At 42.6% G+C, this 18,156-nt stretch overlaps 1 protein-coding gene across 1 annotated transcript in view; it reads right to left on the reverse strand.

Moving 5' to 3' along the window:
* LOC124577761 (sodium channel protein Nach-like) overlaps window positions 1–18,156 on the reverse strand; it is a 193,071-nt gene that overhangs the window by 14,381 nt on the left and 160,534 nt on the right. The window contains exons 12-13 of the mRNA XM_047131226.1: window positions 12,478–12,704; window positions 7,846–7,971 (exon numbers count right to left, since the gene is read on the reverse strand). Coding sequence (XP_046987182.1) covers window positions 7,846–7,971; window positions 12,478–12,704 — 353 coding nt within the window. The remainder of the gene's footprint in view (window positions 1–7,845; window positions 7,972–12,477; window positions 12,705–18,156) is intronic.

The raw sequence follows: 18,156 nt of genomic DNA on the forward strand, positions 1-18,156 counted from the left end.
AATGCCTTGCCGCAGTGGTAACACCAGGTTCCCGTCAGATCATCAGAGTTAAGCGTTGTCGCTCTTGGCTTGGATGAGTCACCACAAGGTTTGCCGAATGCTGTTGGCAAGTGGAGTGCATTCAGCCCTTGTGAGGCCAATGGAGAAGCTACTTGATTGAGAAGTACCGGCACCGGTCACGAAAACTGTCAACAGCAGTGAGAGAGATGTGCTGACCACATGCCCCTCTGTACAACAACCAATGACGCCTAAGGGCCGAGGATGACACGGCAGCCGTTCGGTGCCGTTGGGCCTTCATGGCCTGATCGGACGGTGTCCGTCTGTCTGTCTACCTGCAAGCATTGTACATGATACTCAATCATTTCATCGTTGTCTCGGGACATAGGAACCAAATTAAGTAGAGTAATACAGAAACATGAGAAAGCAAGTTGCAAGCAAAGCAACATTACATGAAGGCATTAAAAATGTAAACAATAGTCATGGTACACAAATAAGCAGGTAGCCCAGTGGGAATAGCACCGTATGAAAGAGCTATACAGACTCGTCTGTATTTTCAGATTCTTTCTTATATTGCAATAATGAATTAATCTAATCGTTAGTTCTAACCCGAATGCTGTGAGCGATTCTCCTCAATTAAACAACGTAGTTAAACCACTCGCAACATTCCTCCTCGTTTTTATTACACGCACTCACTGCGGTGGCAATGCACCAGTGGCCAGCAAGCTAAAATTCTGAATACGATATTGGATGAGTACGAATAGTATCGTTTATATTGATTTGTAACACAGCTCCCATGGAAAACCAGTCCAAAGCAAAGAAGGGAAAGCTGAAGGGTAGGAGTATATAGGTCAATATAAGGGAAATGGATATGAAGGCAGTGTTATAGATAGGGAAGGGGGCGTAGATAAAGATCATATGGGAAATACGTTACTGCGAGAAGCATTTCACAGAGCTCTGAAAGATCTAAGTCGAAACAAGGCCCTGGGGATACACGATATTCCGTCTGAGTTACTGATAGCCTTGAGAAAGAGAGCCATGACAAAACTCTTCCCTCTGGTGTGCAAGATGTATGAGACAGGTGAAATACCAGTACACTTCAAGAAGAACGTACTAATACCAATTCCAAAGGAAACAGTTGCCGACAGATGCGAAAACAGCCGAACTATCAGTTTAATAAGCCATGGTTCCAAAATGATAACACGAATCCTTTACAGATGGAAAAACTGGTGGAAGCCGACCTCTGAGAAGTTCAGTTTGGATTTCGGAAAAATATAGGAGCATGCGAGGCAGTAATGGCCGTACTACTTATCTTAGAAGGTAGGTTAAGGAAAGACAAACCTACGTTTATAGCTTTGTAGACTTAGAGAAAGCCTTTGACAATGTTGACTGGAATACTTTCTTTGAAATTCTGAAGGTAGCAGGGGTAAAATATTTGGAGCGAAAGGCTGTTTACAAATTAAGGGACAAGCAGTGGTTGAAAACTGAGTGAGACAGGGTTTTAGACTATCACCGATGTTATTCAATATGCACATTGAACAAGCAGTAAAACAAACCTAAGAAAAACTTGGAGTAGGAATTAAAGTTCATGGAGAAGAAATTAAAATTCTTAGGTTTGCCGATGACATCAGCAGAGGACTTGGAAGAAGCAGCTGAACGGGATGGACAATTTCTTGAAAGGAAAATATAAGATGAGCATCGACAAAAGCAAAGCAAGGTTAATGGAAAGTAGTCGAATTAAATTATGGGATGCTAAGGGAATTAGTTAGGAAACGACACTTAAAGTAGTAAGTCAGTTATTTGAGCCGAAGTAGAGAAGATATAAAATTTAGACTGGCAGTGGCAATTTCCGAAGAAGAGAAATTTATTAACGTCAAATATAGATAGAAGTGTTAGGAAGTCTTTTTGTGAAGGTATTGGTATGGAGTCTTGCCATGTATGGAAATGAAATTTGGACGATAATCAGCTTAGAAAAAAATAGTTTTCGAAATGTGGTGTTACAGAATAGTGTTAAAGATTAGATGAGGTGATCATGTAATAATCAGGAGGTTCTGAATAGAATTTGGGAGACAAGAAATTTGTGACATAACTTGACCAAAATAAGGGATCAGTTGATAGGACACATTTTGAGTCATCAAGGGATCACCAGTTTAGTATTGGAGGGAAGTATGGGGGGTAAAAATCATAGTGTGAAAGCAAGTGATGAATTCAGTAAGCAGACTCAGAACAATGTAGATTGCTGTAGTTACTGGGAAATGAAGAGGCTCGTAAAGGATAGAGTAGCATGGACTGCTGCATCAAAACAGTCTTCGGACTGAAAACACCACCACCACCACCACCACCACCACCACCACCAGATAGCTTTTACACTAAGGAACGTAGGTAATGTCATAAACATCGACAATAACTAAAAAGACACTACAATTGTCTTTCTTTAGTCTTCTAATGACCTTGGGAGGTAGGAAATCGTATATTACAGGAAATTTTATTAGCGAATCTCTTGTAACGTACTGATATTTACCGAAGAATGTTTTCCTTTAAGAACAAAAAATTGCTCGTAAACAACAGACGACCTGATCTTTTGCAGAAAGACGGTGTATTTCTACCCAACAGAGCATCGCAGTCATGCATAGGCGCTTGCAGAAGAAAAGCGTGTTGAGTCGTTGTTTGCTACTCTTCCGGCCAAGTCAGTGAATACTGGATGTAGGAAACGTCTATGGAATGCAATACCTATATTATTTAAAATACCAAATAAGCCATCACACCTGTAGCTGAATGAAAAACCACAAAATGGGTGATAAAACGAGGGGTGTTCAGTAAGTAATGTAAAACTTTTTTTCGGAAAGCAGGTTGGTTTTATTCAGGATTCCAATACACGATATTATTCCCTACTCTTTTGGTTACAAAACCCTATTTTTCCATATACTCTCCGTTCAATGCGATGGCGTTACGCCACCTTACAGGAAGGGCCTGTAGGTTCGACGTCGGAGCCTACATCTTGCATCATCAATAATCTCCACATCATCCATGTACTGATTCCCATAGAGTGCATCCTACATTAGATTAAGCGGATGGAAGGCGAAAGGTGCGAGATCCGGGCTGTCGGATGGATGAGGAATAACAGTCCAACCAAGTTTTGTGAGCTGCCCTCGGTTGCGCAGACTTGAGGCCTTGCGTTGTCATGGAGAAGAAGAAATTGTTTGCATTTTTATGGCGACGAACACGCTGAAGTCGTTTCCCCGATTTATTGCGGATAGCACAGTACACTTCAGAGCTGATCATTGCACCATGAAAGGAACAGGTCAAACAAAATGGCCTATACCGAGTCTAAGAAGACAGTCACTCGGGCTCTACCAGCTGAGGATGCGGTTTTGACCTTTGTCTTCGGAGGAGAGGTGGTGTGGAGCCAGGAAGGTGCGGTTTTGACCTTTTTCTTCGGAGGAGAGGTGATGTGGAGCCACTCCATGACATGCCGTTCTGTTTACGATTCGAAGTGAGGAACTAATGTTTCATCGTCTGAGACGATGTTCGACAAAAAAACTGTCGCTATCAGATTCGTAACACGCAATTAATTCCGCACAGGTGGTCCTTCGTTGCTCTTTACGGTCTTTGGTTATGCAGCGACGCACCCAGCGGGCACACATCTTTGGCTATCCCAATCAGTGGACCAGTGTGTCAGCACTACCAAAAGAGACGTCCATTTGAGCAGCTAGGTGTCTGATTGTGATCTGTCGTTCATCTCAAATGAGAGTGTCCACACGTTCCAACATTACGGAGTCACTACTCTGTGTGACTGGCCAGCATGCAGGAGATCAGACAGGTTTGCGCGACCCTGTTGCGATGGTGACAGACGCCTTCCCCAATAACTCACCATACTTTTGTTTCTTTCCAGGTCTCCGTAGGCATTCTGCAAGCGCCTATGCATGTCTGTGATGCTCTGGTTTCCCGCCGAAAGAAAAACACTCTGCTTGGAACGAATTTCCGTTACAGACGCCGTATTGAAGGCTACGTATAACACCGCCGCTTATCAGAACTTCATGAAAATATAGGGGCTGAAGCGGGAATATTTCACGATGGCCCACAACAAATTTCGATTTTTTTCAGCCGAAATTGGTTGAGAAAAGAAGGTGTTGCATTACTTATTGAACCCCCTCCGCAAAATGTCAAAAGCAGTAAAACTATTTCCCAACAAAGAAGAAACCAATCTACATCTGAGCCACAAACGCCAAGAATCATTTTGAGGCAAAATTGCATTTACAAAAATATTGGTGTATTAGAAGGTCGAGTAAAGAGTAAGAATGGGCAAGTCATTAAATACATAAAAAATTGTGTGCCAAGGATCGTGTCATTCGTAATAACAACAGACAGCAACAGTAAATGTATCGTTCGTATGCATGAAATATGCCTATGCCTGTCGCCTTCAGTGGAGTAAGCTGCAATTGTACATACATTCAAAAGTATTTCCTCATAATAAGTTCAAAAATGGCTCAGAGCAGTATGGGACTTAACAGCTGAGGTCATCAGTCCCCTGAACTTAGAACTACTTAAACCTAACTAACCTAAGGACATCACACACATCCATGCCCGAGGCAGGATTCGAACCTGCGACCGTAGCGGTCGCGCGGTTCCAGACTGAAGCGCCTAGAACCGCTCGGCCACTCCGGCCGGCCATAATAAGTTGTAGCTTGTGTCATTATATCAGTGAGATGTGAGATTTAATTGTTTGTACTTTTATTTCACGATCATTCGTGTCTCTTTATGATCTGTTAATACGCGGAACGCAACAATGTAACATCTGTTTCGTTGGATGACACATGTGATTGCTTTCTCACCGCTTGGAAATCTAGTGTTGTTCCAGTTGTAGAATGCTAACAATTTTTGCAGCAGAGAATGTCGCGACTGTATGTATTAGACTAAGGTTAAACAACCAGCTCGGGATTTTGATGATCTAATGCTCCAGTTGGACAGAATTTGGCACGAGATCAGGCTAGAAACTCTACCGCTCAATGCCATGCCGAATATCTGCTTAAGTAAGGGCCAGAGGTGGACCAACGCGTGTTGTTTTTCTCGATTTGTGAAGCTCTCTACTCCTTATCTTGAAAAAGTCATGCATTTTTTTTCTGAAATTGCAATCATTTGTTTGGCGGTAAATGTAAATCACATCTACCGATTTCTGCCCCATTTGGATAATTCCTTCGTGGTGCGTGGTTTTTTTCTTTTTTTAGAATGTACCTAACCACCAATATTTAATGTTTTACAAAACTAGTCCGAAAAAGAAATGTTTTCGATGACGTATGGACGGGTACCGAACCGCTCATAATGTAGCGGTATCGGGCAGTTTATTGATTTAACATTGCGCTAGTTACATTTCAAAGTTTTCCAGACTTTCCAGATATCCCGGTTTGTTTCCTCTGAAAAGGACGTGGCAAATTTACCTGTTAACGAGACGTTGAACCCTAAGTTTCCTTCTTTTATTTCCTCGGCCCCTCACCCACATCACGCCTCAACCACCCACCCCCACCCCCACCCCCTCTCTTCTGACACTTCCATAGAAAGGTTTAGATGTCTCGGGTTGCCATGTGAAGAACTTAATGCGTGCAAGTGCTGTGGAGCATAGGGTTATAACAGTGTTGTGGATGTTTATGATAGTTCAGGAGAGGGTAACACGCAATGGCTGGCCGCGATGGCCGAGCGGTTCTAGGCGCTTCAGTCCGGAACCGCGCGACTGCTACGGTCGCAGGTTCGAATCCTGCCTCGGGCATGGATTTATGTGATGTCCTTAGGTTAGTTACGTTTCAGTAGTTATAAGTCTAGGGGACCTCAGATATTAAGTCCCATAGAGCTCAGAGCCATTTGAACCATTTGAACACGCAATGTTGATACGAAACCAACTCATGCCAAAATAACCATCAAGAAGGCCATTAGGTTGAATTTTCCCATCGTGAACGGCGTCACATGTTCTTATTCGGACAGAAGTTATGTGAGAACTTTGGAATTTAGAGGACGCTAATGCATGGTCTGGAGTTAAAGAACTTTTTGCATCACCCCACTTCCCTGTTCAGCCAAATTGTGGAAATCTTTTTTCCTGCCGTTGAGTCGAGTGTCACCGCACTAGCGTACACTATGCACTTCAGATAGGGAAGTGAATAGAGCGGTTGATGTGCAGCGAAAGCAAGATGCATGCGACATTACGTTTCGGTAGTAGTTGGAAAAGGTAACATTCCTCCGTCTGTTGAAAACATCTGCTGATTTAGTGATAGCGACATCCGAGCAACCAAGTTCTTGCTAACAAGCAAGCAATGCGGAATCAGATAATATCCACTTTAAGCACTGAAGATATGAGATTCGTTTTTATTCGAATATTGCAGTGGAATTTGGCTTAGAAGGATACAGCAGTACAATATGACACGACTGTTGTTAAGGATTCGCTGACGAACCAAGCAGTAAACACAAATGGTCTTTGACTTTAGGGCCGTGGCTAGATTCGATGGTATAAGCTAATAATAAAGTTTAGACTGGGAGCAGACGCTTTAATGTTATGTGGCTAATTACTAATTTCTCTAGTAAATAGTTCATTCATTATACAGCACTGAATTCAAAATGATTTATTGAAAATGAAATTTATCCTTCCCACAACTAGGTATTCCTGATGATAAGAGAAAAGTTTGTTGGCTACAACTCCGTTGGTGCTACAAAGCTAAAGCCATATGATGTTGGGAGGCTTTTATATATCACCAGTTTCTATTTCACCTACATTTATAAATAAACTGATTCAAAGGAAGCAGAGATGCACAGAATTACAGGCATGCAATGACAAAAAATAGTTTGTTGTGAAATAAAAACAAAACGATAACCAAAGTAAGGGCAGTTTGTTCGGTAGTGCACACTATTTGATCTACCCTTCGTCTTTATGATGGCCCGTACTCTGTTGGGGACACGTTCAACGGAATGTCTGTGTAGGAATAGCAGCTCATTATTCCTCAAGAGGCGAAACCGGAGCAGATAGTGATGTTGGACACTGGAACCTTGAGGGAAGTCGAAGCTCCAATTTGTCCCAAAAGTGTTTCATTCGGTTCAGGTCAGGCCTCGAGGCGGGACAGTCCATTCAGGAATGTTTTTGTGCAAATCCCACTGCTCCAAAGATACTACATTATGACAAGTTACATTGTCATCCTGATATAATCAGTCATTGTTTCCATACTGTCCATCTACTGTACACAAGGCTGTAAAATTTGTTCATAGCCTCCCACATTTAGCGATTTCTTAATTGCAGTAAGGGTACTCCACCATAAAAGCGAAAAACACCCCCATGCTGTAACACAGATGGACAAAAAAGTGATCCTATAAGGGTTCCGCCTGTACAGATTGAGGTATGGAACCCTAAAAAATGGCACTAGGTTCATGAACGAATCAATTAAGCACTTATATTTATTCATCATTGTCAATACTTACATTTTTGTTAATGGAATGCATTTTTCACAAGTATTTTTGACATTTAGAACATGTTTTAATAGTGTTTCTGTCTCCACGGCATGGACATATGAGGGACCGTGGCACCTTTGACTTTTTTGGCTGGTACGGTCCTGCTTGAACTTGCACTGCAGATTCGTCATCTCTGCTATCATTTAATAAAAATTTTGCGAAGAACTTCGTTCATTGCAGTCTGCAAGTCCCTAGAAATTTCCTGGAATTCATATTCCTCTCTCTAATATTTGCTTTGAGCAATGATAAGCCGAGTTGTTTCATGAAATCTCGATGCACCGTCTTTCTGTTTTTATATACTCTATAATCGTTTTTTCCATAAGGATAGCCAGATTGTCTTACTTTTTATTGGTTTTCTTCGCAAACCTTCTCTTCGTACGCCTTTTCGTCATCCTCTGTGTCACTGTCACTTTCATCATCAGATATTTCTGTTTCTTGCCACGAAACTTCAGCATCTCCAAAGAATCTAGTGTTTCCAAGAGTCTTCAGTAGCTAACAAAAACTCCAAAATTTGATTAGCATTCATATGTCGCCCCATTCTATCTAAAACAATAAAAACCATTTGTAGTGACAAGAAAAGCAACGCTTTAAACTTCGTGGGATAGATTTCGTCCCCTAGTGGTACGTTTCTACAAAATAATGGTCGCTGCTTAGTAACCTACATGCCAGCACGATGCAGAAGCTCAGCCGGCACTAAGATTACTTAGAAATTAGAAGCGGAGTGGCTACTTTCCATTAGGAACGGGATTGTAAGCAAAATAGTGACGCATAGGTAATACATTAGCCACGAACGTAATCAAGGGTCAACATTCCATTCCATCTAACTTGTGACATGGTAGCCTGCTGCGTTTTATGGGCTGCCACCAATAGCTCCATAGGTGTATATATTAAATTCCCAAATATTATTTTCGGTGCAGGATGAATTGGGCAGGTTTCTCCGATAGATAAATTTGGCACTAAATGTTACCACTAACTTATTCGATAAATGAGTAAGACAAAAACACACAATCTACTCGACAAATCAATCTTCGAAAAAAAAAAAACGGTCTCTCATGGCCTCTTTCACTTGTAGGCCCTACATTTATAGTTTATTGACAATATAAATCGGTCCTTATTATCACAAAATCAATCATGATTAACTTCAAAACATCGTGGTGTTTTTAATGTTTTCACATTACAAATTATTTAACTTTTCTATTTTTAATCAATAATTTGAAAACTTTTCATGAAATTAACTTTTTTCGCCACAGACCCATTCTTCACTTTTGTCACATTCTCGATTTCATTTGTACATATTCTACTGATTTTGGTTTTTAACGCCTTATTTGTGTACTAAATTTCGTCTGTGTTCAAAGTCAGTTTTGCGAAATAACGTCACCTTTTACATAAAACACGCAGATTTTCATTACCTTAAACAACAAACTATAAATTACCAACATATCGTTATTGCCCATGTATAATGCGACAAACGTTTTTTCATATTTCAAATTAAACTATTAGAGCCTAATTTCTGTCTACATTCATCAGCTACCCAGCAATTAATATTCTGGAATACAACATTGCATTTCATAAAAAAAAGTAGGTACGAAAAAGTAGTGCTTTAGAGAACGCACGTGTGAGCACAGAAAGTGTTGTAATATGACAATATCGGGCCGCCATCCTTGCGATGGTATCTGGAGTACAATGTTTTCATAAATCATAAAATTGTTCTTAGATTAGGTTAGATTAGATTCAGTTTTCGTTCCATAGACCCAAACATGAGATGATTCTCGCGGGATTGGAACATGTCAGAAACTATAACAAAAAATACATAAAACATTTGAATATAACACTTACTACTCTGGCCATTTGTCAGTAGATTGTCGAAATAGGTGAATACGTTACAGTAAACTCGGAACTGCTAATATTTACAGAATTAATACGCTGTCAGAATGAACATTGTAATGCACTTTTAATAAATTTATCATACACAAAATACTCTCGGATATTACGTGTTGTAGAGCGGTAATAACACACTTTAGATGTCGAAAATACATTTATTTAAGCACATAATAAAGCGAATACAACATGGCTGTACAAACGTAGGGCGCCGAGTAAGTCTAGACAAGGATAAATCAAAGATGATCGAGTCAAAAGATATAGCTCTTTACGCTAGAGGTGCCACAGACCCCCCCCCCCCTTTTCTCCCGACAGTGCTGAGCACGGCAGAGGGAAACTTTCTCACTTGAACACAAAATCTTCATGTCAGCGCAGCAGTTGAAGACGGTATCCAGTGCGAGAAGTGGGCGCCTCGGAAATCGCACTGACAGGGTCATGTGCATCAGACTGCTGTGTAGATGGCGGAACATTGCTCGGAGTTACATCGGCGGCGTCAGCAGGCATGGTGGCCGCGATGGCAGGCAGATTGGAAGCATCGGAATGTGGCTCAGAGAGGGACCACACCGGTTTTAGGTGGTTAACAGAAATCGTATGAGATGTATTAAAAAAGTATTCACTCCACGGTGTAAAATGCAGTGCGGGCCTGATTAAGGTGGTTGCAAGACCGCACACACAGAGTCATCACGCAGCATCATGAATTCACATGATGTCAGTACTTTGTGGACAAATAGCAGTGGCATGATATGAGGGTGGGGTAGGGGAGGTCATAGGTGAGCGACGTGCGCACGCACCCGTTCTACAAGGCTAGAAGGTCAATGACATCAGCCGGCGGTGCACCCACCACAAACTCTGGTGGCAGAAGGAGGGGCTCTCCATGTAGGATCTACGTCAGCGAAGCATTCAGGTCGTCCTTGTGTGCAGAACGGATGTCGAGTAAGACCCAAGGGAGTGCCTCAGACCATAGCCCACCGTGGCACAAGAGTTTGGCTTTTAGATTTTGGTGCCATTGCTCAACCAGGCCATTCACCTGCAGGTGATAGGCCATAGTGTGGAATTTTGCTTCACTGCACAACTTTCACATTTGAGCAAAAAGTGTGGACTCTGTCATCCCTGATCAGTAGTGAGTGAAAGAGGGCAACCAAATCGTGCGGCCTACACAGATAAGAAAGTGCAAGCTATCATCTCTGCTGGTATGTTAACAAGACGGACTGCCTCAACCCACGGGATTACGTGGACAGTCATAGATTATATGTATTTGTACCCCTCGGAAGGGGGGAGAGGACCAACGACGTCAATGTGGACATGCCAAAGGCGATCCCTTGGGATGTCGAATTGGCGTAAAGGAGGCTGCAAATGTCTGCCTGCTTTAGTCCGCTGGCAAGGGACACATGTGCAGGTCAAGGTGCGGCAATCATGTCGCATGCTGGGCCAGACGAAATGTTCAGTGACTAGTCTCGTCATTGCCCACATTCTGGGCTGGTCCAAGTTGTGTAAAGCATCAAAATCCCCATGCCAAAGAGCGGACGGCACCAAGGGGCGGGGGGAGCCCATAGAAACGTTGCAAAGGACCAGGGTCGTCAATACATGCAGGGTTGGATAGTGAGCGAAGACTCTTTGTCCGAAACTAATCTCTGTGTATTGATGTCTTCAGCCTGGAGTTGGACGAGGTCATCTAACTTTCAGGGTGCGGTAAGCACTAAGATACGATATAGATGTCAGCTACAACATTTTCTGCACCGCAGATGTAACAAGCATCCGAGGAATGTTGGCAAATACAGTCCATGTGCCAGAAGCATTGTGGCAGAAGGTCCTTCACTAGGTTGCGTACTGCGTCCACGAGAGGTTTGTGGTCCGAGTAGAGAGTGAAAGGGCACCCGTTCGCGTCTCTCCAGAACTGTTTCATTGTCTCATAAACTACGAGAATCTCATGGTCGAAAGCCGAACACTTATATTGACTCCTGGTTAGTTTCTAGTAAAAGAAGTGGAGTGGGTGGGTGGAGTCAGTGGTCTGCCATTGTAAAACAGTGCCCACAGCTGACTCGCTTGTGTCAGTTATAATAGAAACACGGGCCTCAGGATTGGGGTGAGTGAGAGTGACAGCTTTTGCGATCGCAGTTTTCAGATTATCAGATGCATCGAGCATATGTTTATTCCAGTCTAACCTTCGTTTCCTCTTGGTACTTTTACTGGAGAGGTCAATGGCAAGGGCCGATTGGGCAGAGGCAGCCCGAGGAATATGGTGTTGATAAACGTGTACCATACCCAGAAAACGACAGAGTCGAGCAGCGCGAGAATGGTTTCGACATGAGAATCCGTCGGTCAGAGGCTGTCGGCCGAGGCAGTATGGTTTAGGAATGTAGCTGATGTAGAACAAAGCTGAGATTTATCGTTGTTGACCACCACACTGTTGGCCACGAGAGCTGAATGAACTGCATCAAGGTGAGACTGGTGCTCCTCGGCAGATGAGGAAAAAAATCAAGATGTCATCCAAATAAGTAAAAGTGAAAGGCAGAGGTAGGAAAAAGGGAACCCACGAACCATTGCCATGTCTGTGCAGCATTTTTCAAGCCATAAGGAATGTAACAGCATTCAAATAGGCCAAGGGGTGTGATGATATTTTTCAAGCCGTAAGGCACGTACCAGCATTCAAATAGGCCAAAGGCTGTGATGATGGCCATCTTCAGAATATCTGGTGGGTGCATGTGAATTTGGTGATATGCTTTTGAACAATCTAAGGCAGAGAAGAACTTCAAGCCATGCAGTAATTGCACGAAATCCTGGATATAAGGAATAGGATAGTTATCGATAATTGTTTGAGCATTAAGGGACCTGTAGTCCTTACACATGTGCAAGGAGCCGTCCTTCTCAGGAATAAAGTGGATAGGTGATGCCAGTTGCTGTCTGATGGTCGGAGCGTGCCGGAAGCCAATAAATCCTGAATGATTTCTCTCACACGCAGAATTTTGGACACGTTAAGACGTCTAGCTTTATAATATGCAGGTGGGCCGTCCATGGTGCGGATTCTATGACAAGTGCCATTGCTGATGCCCGATACCTGTGTAGGGAGGCAGGCAGGAGGGCAAGAGGGGGGGGGGGCAGGTGTGGCAACGGTTCACTGACCTTCCTGGGCTGGAATGGAGTGGGCGGAGCATCAGCAGCAGACCACGACGGAGGGCATGGCGCGGCAGCCACATGATGCGAGGGATCCCATGAAGCAGTAACATGAGTATCCTGTAGATTCACCTGCGACGGCACGGATACAACAGTAGGTGGAGGATAGCTCGACACAGTAGCAATGTAGTGCGAAGGTGCAGTAGATATGAGTGATGGGTCGATGCATTGTGGCTCTGCAGACATGATGTGAATCATACTCTGTGCTTCTGATAATTCGACAGAGGTGCCATCAAAGTGGGTGTGTTACACCTTGTTATGTGTGCAGAACTCGTCGATTTATGTACACGTGTCCAATAAATCGGAGAGTCGTGCAGTAATACACTCGAGCAGAGATGCACACGTGGAAAGCATAGCCAAGTAGGCAGAGAGCAGAGTCGTCCTGAACTCGTTTGAGCACAGAACAGTAGAACCACATTCGTGGCGGAGTGTGGCAACCTGCAGGTCTGGCGAAAGTTTGTAATGGTGTAGGAAGTCCAACCAGATCACAGGTTTGTCCACATCAGTGATGTGGAAAGTCCGAGGGAAGTTGGCGGCCGGTAATAGGGGAAGTGACATCTTGATGGAGCCAAGGACAGCGTTAGAAGAGTGATTTGCAGCGATCAAAGCGAGGTTAGCAGGAGAAGGCATGTTGCACGCGTGCTTGGCCGGGATAACGCTGACATCAGCGATGTTGTAGACTAGAAAGCGAGTGCCCGGTGACGTTGAGGTGTTGCGCAGATGGAGAAAGTGGTGCAATGTTGGCCGGTGGGTGCCGTGGACGATTGTTACGGGACTTGGCGCCTAAATGTGCCCGTTGGAATCGTTTAGGTATGCACGAGGTGCCCTGCAGTTGCAGGTGGTGTCCACATAAGTGGCACGGTATCAGCATAGCGGGTAAGCTTGGAGGCGACGCAGTGTGGAGTGGGAGGGAGATGCAGCTGACTGCATCGTTGTCTGAGACCACATGGGCTGCTGCTCGGGCTTGGTCGGCTGCTGCCAGGATTCCACAGGCAGTACCTCCTGTAGGCCACTAGGCAGCATATCCTAACAGGCCACTGAGGTGCTGAGGCGAGCGTGCTGGACTCTGCTGGCAGAGTGTGGAATTGAAGGTGCAGGTGCGCCAACTGATGGCGACAGGTATGTCGTCTGTGACAGGTGTTGTCAGTGACGAATGATTGCATAGGCCCGATCGGCCATGCATAGACGAGAGGGTCAGTGACATGAAATAGCAGGTGAAGTTGCAGGTCCGATGGAATTCTGACCATCCACAAAGTTCAATTAATGCATGATGGTGCCGCCAAAGCTACGAAGGTGTATGGTCGTTGAGGTGCTCGTCATTGATGACGTGGTGGATAGTCTGCACTGGTGGGAGAGAAAGGCATTCAATGAGCAATGTTTCCATCATTAAATACTTGGGCAATGTGGTTGGTGATGAGGAGCAGATCTCTGATGATGTTTGGACGAGCGTGGAGCTTGCTCACCAGGCAGACGAAATGTGCATCATCATCCAAAATTCCGTGGATATTCAATAGGTAATCCACCAATGCAAACCAAGTCTTAGGGTTGTCCTTTTACAAAGCAGGCAGCTTAGGAAACACGCCAGGTAACATATGTTGATGCAGCACTGGGAGGTGAAGATCTGTGTCAGATGTGTAGAAATACCCCGACACTGGGAGTGCAGTAGTGATGGACAGTGCATCGCCCGAGGTCTGTGTGGGGGCAGCTGCAAGCAGCACATGATGTGGAGTGAGCCGGTGCAAGCGACGGCATAATGTGTCCCAACTGCAGGCCCGATAACAAATGTGGCAGTGTGGGTGTAATTGCCAGTGCTGTTGCAACAGCGGGCGGAAGGTGATCACAGTGCACCCATGGGGGGCGGGGGGGGGGGGGGGGGAGGCTGATCCAGTAATGTACATGGGTGGAATGGCGGGCACTGTTACGAAAGCAGGTGGAGGACGATTGTGGTGTGACCACGGAGTGATGGTCGCGGAAGGTGCGCCCAAGTTGACCAGCATTGATGCGACGTCATGAGCGGGGGGGGGGGGGGGGGGTTTGGGGTGAGGTGTTATGACTTCAGGCATATAAGAATGTGTGACCCCATGTACTTGAAAGTTCGAATTACAGCTCTCGGACTTCGTCGGCACATCAAACCAAACTGAAGGAGACTGCATAGCTGAGGGGTAAACCACAACGTCCTTCACTTGATTATTGTTGACAATGTCATAAAGAGGCGTGCACTGTCTGTGTAGCAGCTGTTGCTGTGTAGTTGCAATTGACGGTGGCCATTTTAGACCAGTTATGGTTGAGCAGCCGCTGGCATGGCTGGGCATAGGTAATTGTACACTTTTAACCAAACACCCATTGGGCACACTTGTAAGTACACAAACACAGTTAATAGGATGCAAGGCACGAGCACAGGAAGACACTGGTAGATACATTGTTCTGAAGACAATGTGGGCCGGCACACAAAGCCGGTTAATGATGAAAAGGAGCACAAAATAATTCGCAAACAGACGACGACGACGACGTCAGGGTCGCTGCTGTGGATACTACATGTCGTAGAGTGGTAATAACACACTTTAGATGTCGAATATACATTTATTTAAACACATAAGAAAGCGAATACAATGTGGCTGTACAAATGTAGTGTGCTGAGTAAGTCTAGACAAAGATAAATCAAAGATCGAGTCCAAAGACATGGTGCTTTACACCTAATCTTTCTTGCGACCAAGTACTGTCAAAACTGAAATCTAACCAGACATTTTTACTTAAGCTGGTCTAACAGCCCATGTTACGATATTCATCTATAGAGTAGAAGGAGATGGATATCAAAATGTCTTTCAAACACTGTTGAAACCATGCTTTACCTGAAACCAAGTTTTTAATGGTTGCTGGCAATTTATTGGAAGTGTGCGTTCCCGAATATTGGACCCCTTTTTGGACCAAGGTAAGTAATTTGAGGTCTTTATGTAGATTGTTCTTATTCCTCATTTTGATACTGTGTATTCCTTGAACAGGTTTCTACATGATTTTCTTGATTTACATCTCAAATGGTTCTTATTACATGCTTTTGCATGCTAAAAACTTTTGCTTGGTTTGATGAGTTATCACAGAATGTGATCTCATATGATATAAAATAATCACTGCACACACAGACTTCATTAGGCACTTAAGCAATTCTATGGTATGCCCTTCCTATCTGAATTTTATTGAGTTGTAACCCAGAAATTTAACACTATCAACCTCTTTAATTTGCATATCTTCATATGTTATACACTTTCTGGAAGGAAGCAAGGTTCTGAAATGCATATAGTGGGTTTCCTCAGCATTTAATGACAGTGAATTAGCTTTAAACCATTTATTAAAATCAGTGAAAATTTGGTTAGTAGCTATTTCTAAATCTGTACTTCAGTTGCTACTTATTGTAATGTTTGTGTCATCTGCAAACAAAACAAACTTAGCATCTGGTACTATAACAGATGAGAGGTTATTAATGTACACAAATAAAAGCAATGGATCCAAGATGGAACCTTGAGGCACACCACATGTAATTAATTCCCAGTCAGATGAAGACTGACTGCTTACTGCACAGGTATTTTGCAACGACATCCTATGTTTCCTGTTATATAAGACTCAAACCATTTTGCAACATTGCCAATGACACCATAATATTCTAATTTTCTTAAGAGAATGCTGTGGTTCACACAGTGAAAGGCTTTTGACAGGTCACAGAGAATGCCAATAGCCTTTAATTTATTATCTAATGAATTATGTACATTAACTATATCAGAACCCCTAAGAAATCCAAACTGTGACTTGGACAATACATTATTTGCAGTCAGATGCTTAAGCAAACACTTGAACACAACCTTTTCAAATATTTTTGAGAAAGCTAGCAAAAGTTAAATTGGTCATTAGTTTGATGGTATCTCTTTATCCCCCTTCTTGTAAAGAAGCTTAACTTTGGTATATTTTAGCCAGTCTGGAAATCTTCTGCTGAGAAGAGATTGATTATGCAAATAACTTAATATGGAACTCAACTCGCATGAGCACTTTTTTGATTAATTTTATTGATATGTTATCGTACCCATTAGATTTTAAGGATTTTATGTTGGTTGCTACTTCTTTGAGAGATGTGTGAGTCATTTCCATTTTATTAAAGTTATTTTTAAAGACTGGTCTCAGAAACTCCATTGCACTGTTCACCAAACATGATAACCCAAGGCTGCCAGTAACAGAAATGCAGTACTTGTTTAAGAGGTTTGCAACACTACATGTAGTTCTTACCAAACACTCATTTATTTTTAGAGCTATCTGTTCCTCTTCCTTTTTGGGTTCACCTGTCTCTGTCTTCACTATATCCCATACAGTTTTATTTTTGTTGCCTGATGTAATTATCTTTTCTTCGGAATAAAGCTGCTTCGATTTCTGAATTCTTGCTTCAATATTCTTTGTAATGCATTACAATGCTAACACCAGAGCTGTTCCTAGATGGTAGATACAGTCTGCTTTCTGTCCCACAAGATATCTTTATTCCTTATGTAATCCATGGTTTATTTTTTTACTTCTGTATGATTTGAGTTACCTTTAGGAAAAACAGTTTTCAAGAGTGGAAGTTACTTTATTAATGAATGCTTTGTATTTTCCATCTGACTCAAAAATATTGTAAACATCTATCCAGTTCATGTTTTTGAGTAATTTCCTGAATTTCTCAATTTTTGACTGATTTATTACCCTCCTGTAAACAGATTTTTTATCCTGACAAGTTTTGACATTTAAAACACAAGACGCTGCATGTCATGATCAGATAGCCCATTTATTACTGGTTTTATGATATTACTTTTTTCCCTATATTTGTCTATGAAGATATCAGTAGCAGTCTCAGAGCATTTACATAACCTAGTTGCGAAGTTCACAGGAGGAACTAAATTGAATGATAGTGTTATTGACTGCAATAATTGTTCACTGCCAGAGATTTTCAATAAATCCACATTAAAATCATCAGCAACCACTATACCCCTGTTTTTTACTGTAAGATGGGGCAACTGAGATTCCAAATTTTTTATGAAGAGGCTAAAATTTCCTGAGGGTGATTTTTATGTACTTACTACTATAAAGGACTTATTATGAAATACTGTCTGTTCCACAAGCTTCTAAGTGCTGTTCTAAGCAAAATTTATTAATATCAATATTCTTGAAATCAAAACAAGTTTCTGACAAATGTGGCAACAACTCCTTTCTCCTATTTTCTCTATAGAAGTAAGAAGCTAACCTCAATCCTGCGACATTTCACATATCTATACGAGTAATCACATGATGTTCAGAGAGGCAGATTATATCAACTGGTTTGCACAATTCTAACTCTTCAACACAAATAAGCAACTCATTAAGCTTACCCCATAGTTCTTGGATTTTCTGATGCAATAAGGATAACTGATTTTTTTACGCTAGCTGAATCAGAACTGGATGGACCTAATTTTCCTGTCAATTTTTGAGTATCTCTAGTTTCAATCAGAGGCTGTCTGCATGAGTTGTGTACATGAAAATTTGCTTTCTGGCTGCCTGTTTTATCAATGTGAATGTCATTTTCAACCTGTCTCCAAACATTTTTGTTTCTGCCCTCCTTATCCTAAAAAAATTGCTGTT

This window comes from Schistocerca americana, chromosome 1 (genome assembly GCF_021461395.2).
Source record: "Schistocerca americana isolate TAMUIC-IGC-003095 chromosome 1, iqSchAmer2.1, whole genome shotgun sequence".
Taxonomy (NCBI): domain Eukaryota; kingdom Metazoa; phylum Arthropoda; class Insecta; order Orthoptera; family Acrididae; genus Schistocerca; species Schistocerca americana.